Genomic DNA, 17,511 nt, shown 5'->3' with positions numbered 1-17,511 from the left:
CACCTGAGGGAAATTTGATGATAGTAACGGCTATAGTGCTATATATAGCGGAGCTTAAAATTTTGCCTCACACCAAAACAGGGGGAAACCCTCGCAATTTTTTTTTAGGTCAGCGGAGTTTTTTAGCGATTTGATTGGCTCAGGGGTTGAAACAACGAACGATTACAACTAGTAGATTTCGTATTGGTCTATCATATATAATCTTGATTTTGTGTCTGTAATAAAAGAGCTATAACTAAATAAATACAATTTAAATCCTTCTTTATTCAAAAGTGAGAGAAGGTCCAGTCATTTGATTTAACATCTATTAAACAGTTTCATACGAAGAATGTTTTTAAATTTATTATGGCTACTGTTGATGGTTGGTTGGTGAATATGCTGGCAGTTTGACAAGTGGACATTTATTCCATCAATCCACGAAATATATTTTGTTTAGAAATAAATAACCAAGCTATGTGAATAGATAAAGTTGATCGCATACGGTGAAACGTTCAAAAGGTCCATCAGGGATATCAACTTCCACTGTTGTATGTAACGAATCTTTAAATTTGAGCAATGCATTTTTATAGGCCATCATTACAAGTGTTTTCGGGCATGGGATATAATTCTAATTGTCAAAGGCATTAGATGGTTTATGAGCAATTTTAACAATGATTGAGTAAAATTCCACCCAATTCTAATATACCATCAAGATACTACTTCATGTTGGGCGTGAATGCTAAAGTCAAAAACTTACAATATGACTATGGATTGTGCATCGTATTTAAAGCTGAGGCGTTTGATAAGTCTTCCATACCAAAGAATTTTTGATAAGGCAGCTCTTTCCGACCTGAGAATGATATGGCTCTTGAACAATGTAAATTCAACAAAGGTATTCCAATGCTGGCGCTCCAATCCACACTTTACTAATTGAACGATTGAGGCGATATGCTGGAAGATTAGGATTCACACTTCATCTGGTAATTGCTTCATCATAATGTTCAATAGATTGTAAAAATTGTGATCTAACTGCAGTAAAAAAAAGGAGAATTTATGCATACCCATGTGGTATCAAAAGGCTCGTTCTATCAATCTGCTTCAATATATCACACATGAGCAAAGCCTAGCTCAAAAAATATCAAAAACTTGTTCCTCAACGTCCGTACAAGTCTACAAGAAATCTTAGTAATGAAGGCGTCTTTCATGATTAGACGACCATGATTTTTTATTGTAATGTATAATGTGAAGAGCTGATTAGATTTGAAGAAAAAATGGAGGATATAAAGAGAGCAAGACTTGTTAACAAGTGGGTTTTTGAGTAATAAGAAGAATATACAATAAAGAAAAAATTGCCAAACAGTAACGAGTAGTATTAAGTGTTGTTTGATGTTGCGTTGTGACCCCATTGCTTATCTTTTGCATGTTACGCTACAATGTTCTGGAAATAAGCCTGTGCTTGAGCTCTATTTTCCAAGCTCGCTGCCATACCGTCAATAGCCAAACTATTAGGGATACTTCGGACCACGCCATCAATGGCCAAGCTATTGGGAATACTTCTTACAAGCGGCCGTTCTAGAGAATGCGCAGAATTTATGGATCTTGTTGTGCCAGAAGGGCTACAAGTGTCTATAAAGATTAAGGTATTCTTGATGGGTAGATATGTCTGTGTTGTGCAACAACATGGACAAGCTATGGTAATTGAAGTGCATCTCAGCTATCTAAATGCTGAGGTTCACCAGATGTGATAAGCATTGTACAAGATAAATTGCTACTTTGGCATCCAGAATTTAGTATATATAGGATAACTCTTGTCTTCATCAATAAATCTTTAGTTTTTGTATCCAATCTTATTCAAATAAGTCTTGTTTTTGTGATATAAAACATTTTTTATAAGCTACAAATTATAATCCGTTTATTCTTTGTGCTTAAAAGATCTCATCATGGGCGGCATTTCATCACCATTGATTGATCGCGTTTGGCTATCTCCTCCTGCGCCTTCCTCGTCTACCCAATGATGGCTGTCCGCAAGCACATCGCCATTTTCTCCTTCTTGAGGTGGAGGCAACTGAGTCTCTTCACTATAACTTTCAAGGTAGCTTGTGATCCATGGATGATTTAGCAGTTCTTCCGCAGAAGGTCTCTTGTTGGGATCGCGCACGAAGCACTTTTTGAGGAAATCGATGCCTGGGCTCGAAAGTTGAGAAGCGTCTGGTAATGGCGGATGGCCGGTCACAACGTGGTACATAACAGACCATTCATTCTCCAGCGTACTCCATGGTCGTCGGCCTGTAGCCATCTGCACAATACAGCAACCCAAAGACCAGATATCCATGGAACCCTTTCTACCCGTATCACTGCCTGTAATGACTTCAGGAGCCTAATTTTGTACGGTGAGAAGGGCGGTATAACATTGCAAGCCATACTTTCACTTACCATGTACATGGGCGTACCTGCCAGACTGCCTACATGCATGTTCATTGTGGCACGGCCCATTGTCTTTTGCCCCTTGACCAGGATCTTTGATGCACCAAAATCAGTGAGCTTTAACTGACCTTGGTAATCAATAAGAATATCTAAAGGGGCAATACATTTAGTGTATCAGGCTCATTAGATGCGGGCTGGAACTTACTGTCAGGTTTGATATCACGATGCACAACGTTGTTTCCATGCAGATAAGCTAAACCGCTCAGCAATTGATAGGCATAGTCGACGACATAGACTTCATCTTCTATGCGTCCGCCATGATCCAAGAGAGCGCCTAAACTACCGTTTTCACAGTATTCCATAAAGATGTACACACGATCACGATGTACTTCCTACAAGCACAATTCAGAAATGAAACCAGCGAGCCAAATGCTGCACTTACCATGCCGTAATATTGTACGATATTTCTATGTTGAAGCATCTCCATGACCGACATTTCCTCCTTGATAGACTTGTGCAATGCAGATAGAGAACTAGAGTCGGGGAAACGAATCTCTTTGACAGCCATGACGGTGGACGTGTCCAAATTGATAGCCAAATACACCGAACCAAAGGTACCCGCACCAATGAATCGACCTTGCTGCCAACTGAAGGAGATGTTCGAGGAAGATGGAGCCAAGAACATGAGGGATTGATCTTCTGGTTTCTGGTCATCCAAGATTTTACCAATAATTTTACGCTCTTGCTCGTCTTCAGTACGTTTTGACTCGATTTCAGAGATTTTGCGCATCCAGGCGTCACGAATATAGATCACGCCACCACCACCCGTACTGGCAGCATCATTAGCAGCACCAAATGTCGAGCTTGTTGTAATGTTGTCCTTTTCCGTATTCTTGGATGTCATGTAGGAATTGCGCTTTGCAGTCAATCCACGGCGACGTTGCTGGTCTTCCTTCAATTGCAGTTCGTACGTGTATCTTGTACCAAGCACATCAAAGTGAGATATAAGCAGTGCAACACAGCGGGCTACTTTGCTCTGCAGTGTAGCAAACTCGTTCTCGTTCAGTGCCAAAATGTTGACGCCTCGAGTCATCAGATGCACAAATTCCAGAGCAGCTACAGCCCAGCGGAAGGTCTTTCTGTCTGACGGTATACAGTCGTCTGTGATGAAGCAAATCCAGTCAATAGCAAGTCGAACCAGCTTGAGATCCAGTTGCAGGCGGACAGCCAATTCCAAGAATTTGGAGGCACGGATACCAAAATCACTGGCAAAACTAAAGCATTCTTCCACCAGTTCTTGACAGCCTAAGCCAATGGTTTGATCGCGAATGGTGCTGACACTAGAGATGGTTGAATCAGCCAGCTTAAACACCGTCATTTTGATCTTGTACAGTTCTTTATTGATCCTGGGGATATGAGCCCGGTGCTCTTGAATGATTTCAATGCCTGAATGTTGTACAGCCGTCCAGAAAGCGGCCTTAGCAGAAGCAAGCTTTTGAGCGTCTCCTGTAGTGAGTCTCACTCGTCTAGTCTTGATGCCTAAATGAATGAAAGGCGTAGGCACCTCGACCACTTCACCTGTCCACATGATGTTTTGCCATGGTGAAAAGATGAGGATGTAGTCGTCGTATTCACTGTGAATGTTCAAATCGCTGGGTGTCAGCGGTGTGGATGGCTGAGGTTGCTTGTTGTTAGCAAAGCAGGCTCGTATTAACGTCTGAATGACATCTTCTCGTCCATACAGCGAGGGCGATGCAATAATATAGATTCTGTCCTCTTCAAATGCGCCAGTATACACCAAGAAATGGCCTGTTTCAACAAGGCATGTAATGAATTTGTCCATATTTTCAGTGTCAACGACATATTCAGCAGCATTTTCAAACTGGCTCATGAAGAATCTGTTCAAGGAAGGTTAGCTATGTGTTGCACAGTTCATACTCATAGAAATCGTACCTCGCAAATTGGAGCAGTTTTCTTGCTCTCATACGCATAGTATGTAGCAGCTTGGTGTACTTGACTTCGATGCCACCATCCACTGATTCTGGCGATATTTTGAGTCTGGATATATAATCATGCATCACATCAGCCAATAAGCGATTCGTCAAGGAACTGAATTAAATCGTATGAGTTACATTGTGTGTGAGGATGTATGCTATTGCTTACCAGAATTGCTCTGCGCACTCCCAATCAGCCTTATCGACAGCCTGACAGACTGTCTCCTGTAAGAATGCCCACTCTTTCTCCATCACTTCCTTTTCCCTAAGGTTGTTTTCCTTTTCGAGGTTCAACTTCCAGCTAATCAACTTAAAATAGAAGCGGACAGATTCCATCAGGACGTTATCGTAGTTGTGATCCACTGGCTCGTCTTCGTCTAGTTTCCAGCCCGGAGCTGTGTGGGTTAATTCTTGATACTCTCGCTTCACTCGGCATGCCAGAGAAAGCAGGCCGCGGTAATCCTCCATCATGGTATCCACCATCTGCTTGGGTGGTTCTTGCATTCGACTCTTGTTCTCCAAACGTAGCTTCAAAGCCTCTTCAACGAGTGAAATTGGAAAATAAGCTAATCGCCGCAGCTGTGAGATGAATGACGGTAGGTTCATTTCCTTGAACTGAGCAGAGTTGTATATCAGAGTTTCTTTCGACTTCATCAGCAGAGAATTCAACGCTGAGAGCGTACGTTTATCAAAGGTATCTTGTAGTGCTGACTCTTTCAAAAGTCGCTCTACAAATGAGGTATTGTTGCGAGGATCTTCCTTGTTGCTTTTGCTGGTGTCTGTGATCGCTGCTGTAGCGTCGGCTGATGCCCCATCAGTTGTGTCCTCGTCTGACTTTCTTCGAGCGATTTGCAGATCCTCTGAGCCTGTCCAGTTTCTCAAGATCTTGTATTGCATGCTCAAACTGCGAGTAACAGTGCACCAAGAGTTCAAGGCATCTAATCTCGTTTGAAATTCAATGGACCCATATTCTGGATGAGCCAAGATCATCTCTGCACGAGTTGTATAAAGGGATTCAATGCGATCGATATTTTTCAACACTTCGGCCACTTTTCGGAGAGCTGTCTCTCCTTCGTCCTCCTCAATCTTGAACTCCATCACCATTTTGAGAACACCTTCGATCTCTTTACGACTGTCATCCAGCGACTTTTGTTCTTGGAGCATGGTTCTTCCTCGAAGCAAGGCGCGCAGTGAGAGCCAAATCTCTTGTGTGGGTTTCTCCTGTGTAAACTTATCAGAGCTGGATAGCCTCTTCTTTTCAGATTTGATGACTTCGCCCAACAAGACAGATTGTAACATTTGTTGCCATTCTAGTCGCTCGTGTGTAATTTCGGGAGCTACGTTGGTAAATGCTTGATTGCGAACGTATAACTGATTGAATGCTGTCTCATCGTCTTCGTCACTGTTACTTTGGTCTTCCTCATCGCTATAATCATCTTCATCTTGATAAGGATTCTGAGGCATCGGTGTAGTGAAATTAGTAGTGATGAAGGGCCATGGTGTAGAAGAATTGTTGGGATAGAGAGCGTTTACTGCCTGCTGCTGATGTTGCTGTTGTTGTTGCTGCTCCAGCTGCTGCTGCTCTAGCTGCTGTTGTTCAATATCAGAATCATGTTGAGTCCAACGAACTCTTCTTGCGCTCGACATTGATAATGTAGAAGCGACACTGTTGGTTGTATGTAATGAAAAGGGGATTTGAAGAGTGAAAGAAAGAACAAATAGAAAAAGGAAACAAACAACTGGGAGAGTCACATTTGGAGCATGTTCATCCCATTTGATTGGTAATGTCCACAGCTAAAAATGCTTGGATATTCTACTGTTATTTAAACAATTGCATGTGTAACTTTTTTTTTGTTCTGTAATCTTCTTTGATTGTTCCATACATAATCTTCAAGATGATATGAAAACAGCAAGGGGTCATGGCTCGAACAATCGTGCAAGCTATGCAAATCATGACATTGGATCTGGGATGGTGGATCTGCTGTTATGGATTATAGCTCGACGAGTAGAGGATATCAGCAATTGGTGTCGTCAGGGACCTAAAGCCATTGGATTCTATCTTTTAAGCCTTTTTATTTTCTTTTTTTTTTTTTTTTTTTTATTTTTATTTTTTTTTTTTGATCCATCATTTGAACGGTTAGATCAGATCATGAACTTTCGATGGCTACATGATTATTGAAGCTCCTCGACCAGGAGATCTTACCATTTATATACTTGTAGATCTATTTCGTCTTTCCTAATTGCCGAAACTGAGAGCATAGGCGAGCATTTTATAAGAAATCATTGTTTGCATCCATGTAGTGAATTTTGAGAATGGTACCTGAATTTCCAAAGATCGGCAATCGCCAGTGGCAACAAACATATAGTTGCTGTGGTTGCCATGGCAACTGAAGGTTCGGCATCGGACAAAGGACGTATGATCATGGGTATATTATTGTGAAGCAGGCGTTGCTGTCCGTGTATACACAGAAAATATAGATCGAACCTCTATTTACACTCTTAGAAACTGCTTAACTCTAGCCGCCACTTGTTCCATCTTTTTGTGTGGTAGATAAAATCCAAAATTGAATGCTGCATGAATAAATATTCTTAAATCTAAAAAGCTAGAATGTCAACAGTTCTGATCAAAACTTATGTATTTTGACATGATTTTCCATAACAAAAGATTTAGAGCCAAAAATGTGCTTGAGGCAGCATAGACGCTTCTGGGCCACATCGGAAAGAATCTAATTTGCATCAACTCACTGTTTTTCGTTTGATGACGGACAGATATCACAATATGATGGCTTTTGCTAATGTCTGGTATCTGTTTGATATGATGCTTTCCAGTCCAACAAAATTTAAATGCTACTTCAAATGTATGCCATATCATGCCATTTGAAAATTAAGCTTCAATCACAGCCAACATTTGAATGAAACCTCCTGTTCGACATTGCTTTTACCCAGGACAGACAATATTATTGAAAATAGTGCAGTTCCATACAGAGATTCGCATATTTCTTTGATAGTTCTGTACATGCACCTATTCAAACTACTCTTTGCTAAGCTTTAGGAATGCTTACATTTGTATTGTTGCTGTAGACTGTTTTGAGCTGGAGGAGATAATTCAGAAACCCAACAACGAATATCTCACACGCGAGTACGTACAATGGATTATTGCCACATGGCAAATACTGGCGGATCCACATTTCTAACGTTTAACACTCATTATCATGCATAGCAAACTTACACTCAAATAGAGTTGCGGTCAATTTCTTGAATATAGTTATCCAATTCATAAGGATATAGCAACTGCTTGGTCATCATGTTGAATGAGTACACAGCACAGAACTCTTGCTGAGTCAACATTTCCAAAGGAATGCTCGATCAAAACAATCAATTGTGATGTCTCTAGCTAATTTAAGAATCTGATATGCTTCTCACATAAAGTGTATACTTAAATATATTTGTCCAACAGTCGCTTAACCATACTTATCACAGGTCCGTGCAGTCAGTTCTTTGTATGCATGTGAAACCTATCTCTGCTGAGTGATGACCATATTTTGTGCTGGATAATGAACACTGATCTTACTAGTCTCCAATGCTCCAGCCAAACTGCTACTGAAACCTGCAAAAAATCAATGTATTTTGTAAGGGCAAAACCCTGCTCCTTTTTTAAAAATACAATTTATTCTTGTCCTACATTTGGTGTAGCAGTGCAGCTTTTTGACAGCAAAAAGTCCAAGATTCACACAAATGAGCCAAACAATTAACAAATTTGCCGTTTTAAGAAGTTGATACAGCAGTTTTGCAAACCATTTTGGGTTGTTTGTACCCAGAATTGACACTAAATCTTGTATAAATTCATTTAGAATCACAATTCCTCCCCTTTCCCATCTCTTTCTTCACACCTTCCATCCACCATGTCTGACGCTACAAAAATCACCAAGAAAAACGACGACAAAATAAAGCAAATGTCAGTGATAGGCCTGTCCGTCTATGCAGTAGTGCACTCGCATCTCTACTGGGTCTACTCCATCCTGTACATTGCTTATCATCAAATTACGCCGCATAAAAAGCCTCTCAACGCTGCTAAATGGAGGTTCCCAGATAGCACGCATAAGAAGAGCAAAAAGAAGCACCCACATCAGAAACACAGCAAAAAGAAATCACTCACCCACAAGCCAAAAGCCATCATTCCATCCACAAAACCCAAAACTGCAGTGATTGCTCTGACTACAAAAACTACACACATCGACGATGCCAAGCACGCACTAGTACAACAACAACAAAAGGTACCATTGTTTCACGCTCTTCGTACATTCCCATCCTCCTCCAGCAAAAATCCACTCAACATTCATCAGCTCATCAAATCCCACCGTAAAATACCCAAACGTAGCAACAGCACTGGACATTTGAATGCACATGAAGCATTATTGCCACCCAGCCTGGTCAACTCTGAGGAAGACACTAGCAGCGATGAATCCTCTATCCACATACAAACTCTCTCTCCCAACAAGCGAAGCCGCGCCCTAGGTCTCCTTCGATCGACATTCCAAAGAAGCAACAGCACAGGACACTTGAAACAAGGTCTCAATTCTTCATTTTCATCACTGTCTGAAGATGAAGAAGTGGTAATTGAAGTTAAAAAAAGAAAACGCGACACACTATTTGGTATCACACGCAAATTCTCAAGCAGGAAAAATGTGCCTACATTGGCCACAACAACAACAACAACAACAGCAGCAGCAGATCAGCATCCTAAGGAAACATCGCCTCCATCTGAAACAAAGAACAGCACCACCACCAGATCAAAGCTATTCCGCAACATGCCTTCCTGGAAGAAGCAATCTCAAGCAGTCGCACAAAATCCCTAAGATGTCTGTTTCTTTTTTATTTACCTTAATTTAGATGTTGGATGGTAAATAACAAACGTCGCTATGGAACATATATCCACTTTATATAAAAACCCTGTAAATACCCCTATACATATTCAAACAGAAATAAACTTTACATATCATATATCACAACATAATAAACGTTCAGTCTCTAGACACTTTTACAACCTAATATGGAAACTGAGTTGCCAGGCATTTGTCAGGCATGGCTCATCGTAACATGGTCTCCAGACACTTTCAAGGCCTCAAAAAGGAAAGAAGCTGATCTTACAAGTATGTTGGTGGGCTGGTTTTATTAAATATAGGACGCAAGGAAAATGCCATGGCTAACGATAGTGCTACGTAATTTTCCACCTACTTTCCATACGCTTCAAGGGCATCTATTACTGTATTGTCTTCATGATGAAAAGGGCATAAGTTTGCCAGCCAGTCCCAGAAGCCAAAATTAATTAAAACCCAGAATCATAGTCTGTTCCAGATTGGCCAAATCTTGATGGTTTTCGACTCGATTGAACTCTTCTGTGATCTTCGACTATAAAAAATATGATGATCATCCTATGCTTCTTTAAGCTTTCTTGGAGTGCTTTTCAAGGCGCATCCAATGGTACCAAGTAAGATGGATGTTTTTAATAAGCTAATTGAATAATTTACGAAAATATGAAAAGAGGTTTCTGGCCCAAAAGTCGAGATTTTGCATATCAATGTTCCACAAAGATAATTTTAGAGGTTACGTTAGATCAATAGCATCATTTTGAATCAATACATACCATAGTAAAAGTCTTCGTTATCAAGGTGAAAAATGCGATCGTTTGATTTTCGATGAAAATTTTTTTTTTTTTTTTTGGATGATATTTGATTTATTAGAAATAAATTAAACGCATCAAGGGATGGACAAGTGTATGTAAACAAAGTGACGTGCCATATATAAGCTATTTAGAGTTTCCTAAGATTTGACAATCTTATCAATTCGGCGCGGATTTGGCGGCATACTACAGAGGGATCAAAAGGTATATAATTGTAGAGCTGTTGGAAGTGATTTCTCCAAATCATACGCATAATAGTGGCGAAGAAGTCATATATAGTGAACTGCATATCGTAGCTGTATATGAGATAGCGTTCTAGTTTGAGGAGCATAATGTTGTTGTAGACGAGGCGAGGGTCAGCATTTTTGGGATAGCTGAGGAACTCATTGAAGGTGGAGTTCCATACATCGATCTTGTGAGCACAGCTAATTAGAAGATGTTTGGCATCTTCTACTTCGTTGCATAGATCGCAGTGATCAGACTCTAAATTGGGCAAGTGTCTTTGGAAGAGGGCGAGCTTATTAGGGGATTGCTGATGGAGCATCCGGTACCACAGATTACGAGCCGAGTAGTGCATGTCGTTTTTATAGAAGGCTGTCCATTGCTTTTTGGAGATGTTGTTGTTGAAGTGGCGGCCAACGTCTAATGTGTCCAATGACTGCATGATGAAACGAACGTTTTTGTTTGAGAGCTGAAGGATCGATAGTTGTTGGAAGCGAAGTGATGCGGCAAATGGTCTCAGGTCGATACCATCTTCAGTGCTGTTGTTGTGTACGAATGGTTGATAATGCAACTCTTGTCGTAGGAGGGCTTTTTCAAGCTTGAGCCAGGTGTTTCTCTTGCTACATGTGGACTTGGGAACAAGTTGAAACATGGCTTGCTCCGAATTGTATTTGAAAAATTCCTGGACTTTGCTGGTTTTGGCGGTTTCACACTGTAGAAATTCAAGTTCTTCCAAATTTTCATCGAAGGTGAAGATTGCAGTGAGGGGGAGACTCAGGATGGTCAGCGCGCTTGGCCTCCGTTGCCAATCAATACACAGTGAGCTTCGTTGGCGGCAAATGTCCATGGCACCGAAAATTGAGTGGAATGGGTGGAACCCATTCAGCGTGTTCTTGTATCTCGCTGCTTTAAAGAAGAGGGGCACTACATGGTCGGGTGTGTCATGGGCTAGGCGGAGAGCGTTGGTCAGGAGCTGGTAGGTAAAGTCCGGGACCGAACCCTTGTTTCCTTGAAGGAGCACCTTGATATAACGAAACTGAAGAGCATGCTGTTGAGCTCCAATGTCAATCAATCCTAGGCCGCCTTGATCTCGCGGTAGGAAAAATGAGTTTCCTTTCAGTGGCGGGAAGAGGCCAGACATCACGAATTGGTATATAATGGACTTCAGTTGCTTCAAGACATCCAGAGGTAGCGATACAATGCGAATGACGTGCCATAATTTTGATAGGATCATATTGTTGGCGATGTTGGCTTTACCGTACAGAGACACATTCCGTTGACTATATATCGCCACCGCCGCTTTGACTTTACCAAGGAGTTCAGACACATATACATCGCGTTGATGGTTGGAGAACCAGATGGGGTACCCCAAATATTTGATATACCCGGGAGAGTGGCTGTCATACCATTTCATCTTGAGCCGGTTGATGATGTGATCTTGGACTCTGAGGCCTTCAGACCCTTTCATGCTACCGCCGTGCAAGGGAAATGCCACTGACTTGTCATAGTTAATCTTGGCATTGGAGGCCCGGTTGTACGTCTTAAGTCTTCTTTGGAGTTCAGTTAGTTCTGAATGAGATTTTACATACGTGAGAACATCATCCGCATAAGCTAAGACCTTAACGGGAGCAGGAGACACCCACGGGATCTGCACATTTTTGGGTAGTTTGGTGTGCTGAAGACTATAGCCTGAGATTGCAGTGTTGTTGATGATGGATAAGAGGAACGGTTCAATAGCTAGATTGAATAGGACAGGTGAGATGCTATCACCTTGCCGAATGCCTCGTCGTTGTGCGATAGGTTTCGTCAGAAAACCGTTGATGTTGACATGGATGAAGTTATCGAAAAACAGGTTGAGGATGCAGGCGACGAATTGTGGTGGAAATCCAAACTTCAACAGTACTTGTGAGAGATACTGGGGGTGGACTCTGTCATATGCTTTGGCGTTGTCCAGCATGATTCCAGTGTATTCGACAAAGTTGGTTGCATTTCGCCAGCTGGCGGATGAAGCGTTATCCATAATTACCCTGAGAGACATGCCGTGATCACCGATATATCGACCTGACAAGAAGCCGCATTGATATGGGTTGATGAGTTTGTTGGCTACTGGTATGACACGAGAGTTCATAATACGAGTAAAGACTTTGCAGTCGGCCGCAATCAATGTGATGGGGCGATAATTGGCGAGATCGCTCCGGTCCCCTTTCTTAAACAGAAGGATAATACAAGATTCCTGCCATGATTTGGGAAATTTGGCGTGCTGGATAGCGTCATTAAATACTTGGTGCACGATGTCTCGGCAGCTAGGGTGAGATATAATGAGATATAAGATTTCATACCCGATACCATCTAATCCTGGGCTGCTTTCTTTGGGAGTTCGAGCAGACCCTAGCAGAATGTCGTCGTAGTCTATTAATGCGGTGATCTGGTTGGCGTCGTCGGCTGACAGAGTGGTGTCGATGTAGTCCAGCATTTTGTTCAGGCAGGTAGAGTCTATCCGTTCTTCGGTGTACAGTTTCTGGTAGAATCGTTCTGCGGCGTTCAGCTTGGAGGCAGTGTCGAGACAGTCGACCCCAGTACGAGGGTGCTTCAAGTTGGGGATGGTTCGCTGATCAAGGCGTTGTTTACTGGTCTGCTTTATGTATCCAGGCGACTTTTCACTATTTTCAAGCCATCGTTTCCCGGCCTTAAGAAGCTGAATATCCACGATTTCCTGTTGCAACTTGGCTAGCTCGTTCTCCACATCCTGCAACAGTAGCCTCAAGCAAGTAGTGTCATGTCTGTAGCGTCGTATCAAATTGTTCCTTTCACTTTGCAGTGTCTTGATTCTAGCCTTCCTCCAATGATCGTGTGTTCTGGTGAACTGAATAGTAACCTGTTTGGCCTTGTTTTTAATAAGATCCCACTTTTCTTGAGCAGACAGAGAGCTGTCGAGTTTCACCGCAACAAATGTTCTAAGCTCGTCGTCTAGTTTCTGTCGATACTTATGGTTCTTGGCGAGGTGAGGGTTCGCTCGCCAAAGTCCTTTACCGCAGTTAGTCAATCCAGTAGTATATGTTTTGGTCAAGAGAGCATGGTCTGTCCAATCTGGCCTGATAAACGAGTTAGTGGCATCACTCATTTTGGAGGCTATGTCGTGGCCTGCAAACATATAGTCGATGGTCGACATGGTGGACCCACGCCGAAAGGTATACGCATGAGGTTCATTCTTTGGATTGAGACAATCGGAAAAGTGGGTGTTCAAGAAATCGGCAAACTGCTTGGGTTTCCCTGCACGGTGAGTATGATGGTATGTGGTGGTGTCGAAACTGTAGTTCATATCGCCAGCTATGATCAATGAAGGGATGATTTCAGGCATGCTTTTGAGGTGGCTGGTGATTTGGCCAAAAAAACGGTTTCTGGCTCTATAATCGTCTGCATGTGCATAGATATTAAGTATATAGATGGGTGGCATATTGTTGTCAACGAGTGAGATTTTGGCTAAGATACCCCTTCCTTCGTTGAAAACGTGCAATTGTTGTAAATTTAGAGCTTGATTAAAGTTGATTATTCCACAATGAGTGGTCCATATAGCTTGGTGGTACTGGAATTGGTACTTAAAGTTGGTGGTGATGCTTTCGAAGGAGTGTGATTGAGCATTAGTTTCTTGACATAGTAAAATATTGCATAGTTCTCCTTTGAGATGCCGTATAAAGCTGTTGGTAGCAGCGATGTTGTATTGTTTGTAGAGGTTCCTGCAGTTGATGGAACCTATCCTAATATTGACATTTTTAGTTTGTGTTGTCCCAATCATTAGTTTATAATGAAGTGGTTGTTGATGAGGCGCCATACGCTGCATCCGCCGTGCCATGAGGCTCTTGTTGCTTGAAGAGCTTCTTGGCATGTCCTTCTTCATCCGATCCCATGGGGGTGGAATCCATTGCATTCCTCTTGTGGGATGTCTCAGGCGTTGTATCATCCTTACGGCTGGAGACCGGTGGTCTGACATCACGAAGATTGTAACGATTCCTGAAGTTAGCTGTGGTGAGACTGTCCGAGTCCTCCTCTCCAGTACTACTGGTGTCTTCGTATTCAGATTCGTCAGAGCTTGGCGCGACAGGCTGGTTGGCCGATTGATCCTCCTGGGTTGCACCCAGTTTGTCATCCTTGAGAGCTTCGCTGTTTGAAGAGTCAGCAGGAACCTCTGTGCTAGAAGTTTCAGTGATAACCTCTGTGCCATGAGGCTCGATTGTCTCCTGAATCGCTTGCATAGGAACGTCTTGCACAGGTTCAGAAGATGCCGCGGATGCAACCGATTCCGTGTCACTGGTGTCCATAGAGGATTCGCCTCTAGTCGTTGCCTTCTGTTTGTTAAGGTACTTCGGCTTGGGTACTTGCATTAGCTCTAGAAGATCAATTTCTCTTCCAGTAGGCTTTGGAGCGGGAGGGTTCCCCTGGGTGTCAGAATTGCGACGGCGACGGTCTTGGGATGGTTGGTCCTTCTTCCTATTCCAGTAAGCCTGGGGGCAAGTAGCAATCAGATGCTCAAGGCTACCGCATTTATGGCAGGCCTTCCTTTTCTTCCTAGGACAGTCAGCCTTGACGTGATCATCGGTATGGCAATCCGAACAGATGGGTTGCATGTTTGCCCATGTCAAGCGGAGATTCTCCTGCGAGCCATCAAGTGCGACCTGAGGCTTCAACTCGGCTGCATAATGTTTGGATTTGTCGATATTAAGGGTGACGAAGCCGCGTCCAGTGAACCAATCCCCATCCTTGGAGTGGCAGAGCCCGACATTGAGGATATCACCATATTCTTCAAAGGCTTTGATCAACAGAGGTTGGAGTACCTCCACCGGCTTGTAAGGAATGGCCGAAATGCTAACTCGAAAGATGTTGGCATGCTTGTCCAGGGTCTTGTTGACTTGGATAGTTGCACCTTGGAGAATAAACTCTTTCTGCAAGGCTTCCATACAATCCTCTTCTGTGGGGAAGTTGATTTCAATGACTTTGTGATTCTTGCCAACCACACGGTGTCGAATACCAAGACCTTTGGGATATTGTTCACGGAGACAGCTTGATAACGATTTCTCCTTGAAGTGCATGCCGACGAACTGTACACAGTCGATGATCAGAGAGAAATCATCCTGGGCTTCAACGAAGGTGGACGTGAAGTCAAGAGCTTTGCCGATAACACCATTATTAGAAATGGAAGGGGTGATCTTGAATGGAGTTCTCTTTTGCGAGTTGATATCCTTGAAGAATGAAGCATATGTAAACATATTGTTGCCTGGATTATGGCTGGAATCCAGCGTAGAGCCACCAAAGTTGGTGGTCCTGCCTTTTTCACCTAAATTGTGATCTTTAGCGGAGAAAGCCATGATTTTCGATGAAAATCATGAGGGGTACTTCATGCTTTTTGGTCGAATTTCATCCATGTTTTTTTGATCCCCAAAAAGTTGAGCAAAGGTATCAGAAAGTAACTGCCAGATGAGAGCAATTGTTTGGTGCTATTCTGACAATCTAAAACGGTCTTGAACGCGAGAAAACACAGCTCAAATGCACTCAGATTTTGCTGTATCAAGAACACTCTTGACTAATAAGAGGAAATACCAGTATGCTGCTTGCCGTATATAAAGTAGCTACGCGTAAATGGATGTAGAACAGCGCATAAGAATCAGATTCACAGATAATATGAAGGGTGTTCATGTGTAATTGAAGGGTCAAAATGAAATTAGCAGTATTTTGATAAGATACGCAAAGGCGATTGGTAGCGCGAGCTGCCGCTGCACAGATTGGTTCTCACCGAAGCGAAGCGAAGGTAGAGAACCATCCGAAGCATAAACAATCGTAATCAATAATGGTTAATTTTTATTAGAATGCTACAAATTATAAGAGAAAAATGGACAAAAATACACACAGAGACAGGAAACACACATTCACATTTAGGCCATACGAATGACACCAGCGCTCATCAATTTACGGACATTGGCAGCAATTTGAGGGTTCTTTAAATGCTCTTGTGCGGCCTTGGGATCTTCTTGCATTTGTTGGAGAATTTGTTGCATGACAGGGTCGCCAAGAATACGTTGAACCTCAGGATCTTGGGCAGCTCTCTTGAGAGTCTCTTCTTGTGATTCGCCAGCACCAGCACCTGACATGGGGTTCATGGCGGTGTAAGCCTTCATCATTTGTTGTTGGATCTCACGAGCACACTTTCCGTCCTTGTCATGCTCTTTAGCCAAGTTGAGGGTATCAATAGACTCTTGGAATTCCTTCTTGACAAGTTGAGCAGCAGCCTTACGGATATAGCCACGAGCTATATGTCATCATAATTGAGTTGCTTGTTCATTATGCCCCATAGACAAATGTCACTACTTACCGAAAGTGGGATCAAGTTCAATACATTTATCAGCATCCTTCTCGGCTTCATGAATAGCCATCAACTTCAAGTAACAAGCGGCACGGTTGGAGTAGGGTCTGACATCCTTATCATTACGCTTGATGGCTTCGGTGTACTGTTCAATAGCTTGAGGCCTAATCATCAGTCAGCATCTGCTTTGCATAAACAGAGTTGTACAAATGAAACTTACCACTTGGCAGCCTTAAAGAGAGCATTGCCTTCCTCACGAGCCTTGTCAGCGAGTTCAGGATTATAGTAAGCAGCCTTCTCTTGTTCTTTCTTGAGCTTCTCAGCATCACGAAGCTTTTGGAGAGTTTCAGGAGTACGGTGTTCAGTCAAAGATTTACCATAGTATTTGATGGCTTCGTCCAAATTATCCAACTTGGAGTAAGCATTGCCGATACGTTGAAGAGCTCTGTTTCATGTTAAATTTCCCATTCTGAAAGCATAGAATAACGTAATCCCTTACCTGGCAATCAATTTGTAATCACATCTCAACTCACGACCGCGTTCAATGGCATCCTCACAGACCTTGATACAATCTTCAAACTTTTCTTGTTCAAAAAGAACGGCTATCAAGCAAAAAATCAGCTAGAGGATCTATTACCCATGTGCTTTTCCGCTTACCAGCTTTGTTGGTCAAAAAGGTAATGTTGGTATTATCCAATTCGTATGCCTTGTCATAGTGACCGAGAGCGACATCGAATTCGCGCTTCTTGTAGGCCTGGTTACCGAGATCCTTTTCAGCTAGAGCTAATTGCTTATTATCGTCAGACATAGTTATGTGAAGTATTTAGTATTGCAGAGAAAAAAAGAGAGAAAAAAACACG

At 42.4% G+C, this 17,511-nt stretch overlaps 5 protein-coding genes across 5 annotated transcripts; 1 reads left to right on the top strand and 4 right to left on the bottom strand.

Moving 5' to 3' along the window:
• Nucleotides 1-1,891: 1,891 nt before the first annotated feature.
• On the bottom strand, nucleotides 1,892-6,044 carry KIN2_4 (Serine/threonine-protein kinase; the record flags this gene model as incomplete). The annotated part of the gene is made up of 6 exons (XM_064821825.1): nucleotides 1,892-2,356; nucleotides 2,413-2,552; nucleotides 2,609-2,795; nucleotides 2,846-4,301; nucleotides 4,357-4,512; nucleotides 4,567-6,044. The coding sequence occupies 6 exons, from the start codon at nucleotides 6,042-6,044 to the stop codon at nucleotides 1,892-1,894; spliced, it is 3,882 nt and encodes a 1,293-aa protein (XP_064681511.1).
• A 2,255-nt stretch (nucleotides 6,045-8,299) lies between these two features.
• On the top strand, nucleotides 8,300-9,253 carry ATC70_002449 (uncharacterized protein; the record flags this gene model as incomplete). The annotated part of the gene is made up of 1 exon (XM_064821824.1): nucleotides 8,300-9,253. The coding sequence occupies one exon, from the start codon at nucleotides 8,300-8,302 to the stop codon at nucleotides 9,251-9,253; it is 954 nt and encodes a 317-aa protein (XP_064681510.1).
• A 954-nt stretch (nucleotides 9,254-10,207) lies between these two features.
• ATC70_002448 (uncharacterized protein) lies at nucleotides 10,208-13,657 on the bottom strand (the record flags this gene model as incomplete). The annotated part of the gene is made up of 1 exon (XM_064821823.1): nucleotides 10,208-13,657. The coding sequence occupies one exon, from the start codon at nucleotides 13,655-13,657 to the stop codon at nucleotides 10,208-10,210; it is 3,450 nt and encodes a 1,149-aa protein (XP_064681509.1).
• A 439-nt stretch (nucleotides 13,658-14,096) lies between these two features.
• Nucleotides 14,097-15,659, bottom strand: tmk2_2 (mitogen activated protein kinase 2; the record flags this gene model as incomplete). The annotated part of the gene is made up of 1 exon (XM_064821822.1): nucleotides 14,097-15,659. The coding sequence occupies one exon, from the start codon at nucleotides 15,657-15,659 to the stop codon at nucleotides 14,097-14,099; it is 1,563 nt and encodes a 520-aa protein (XP_064681508.1).
• Nucleotides 15,660-16,223: 564 nt separating this feature from the next.
• tmk2_1 (mitogen activated protein kinase 2) lies at nucleotides 16,224-17,459 on the bottom strand (the record flags this gene model as incomplete). Its single annotated transcript, XM_064821821.1, has 5 exons — nucleotides 16,224-16,597; nucleotides 16,661-16,815; nucleotides 16,872-17,096; nucleotides 17,151-17,253; nucleotides 17,309-17,459. The coding sequence occupies 5 exons, from the start codon at nucleotides 17,457-17,459 to the stop codon at nucleotides 16,224-16,226; spliced, it is 1,008 nt and encodes a 335-aa protein (XP_064681507.1).
• Between the last annotated feature and the right edge of the window lie 52 nt (nucleotides 17,460-17,511).

Source organism: Mucor velutinosus (assembly GCF_035048745.1).
Source record: "Mucor velutinosus strain NIH1002 chromosome Unknown tig00000093, whole genome shotgun sequence".
NCBI lineage: Eukaryota > Fungi > Mucoromycota > Mucoromycetes > Mucorales > Mucoraceae > Mucor > Mucor velutinosus.
This window is presented reverse-complemented; position numbering and strand designations above follow the sequence as displayed.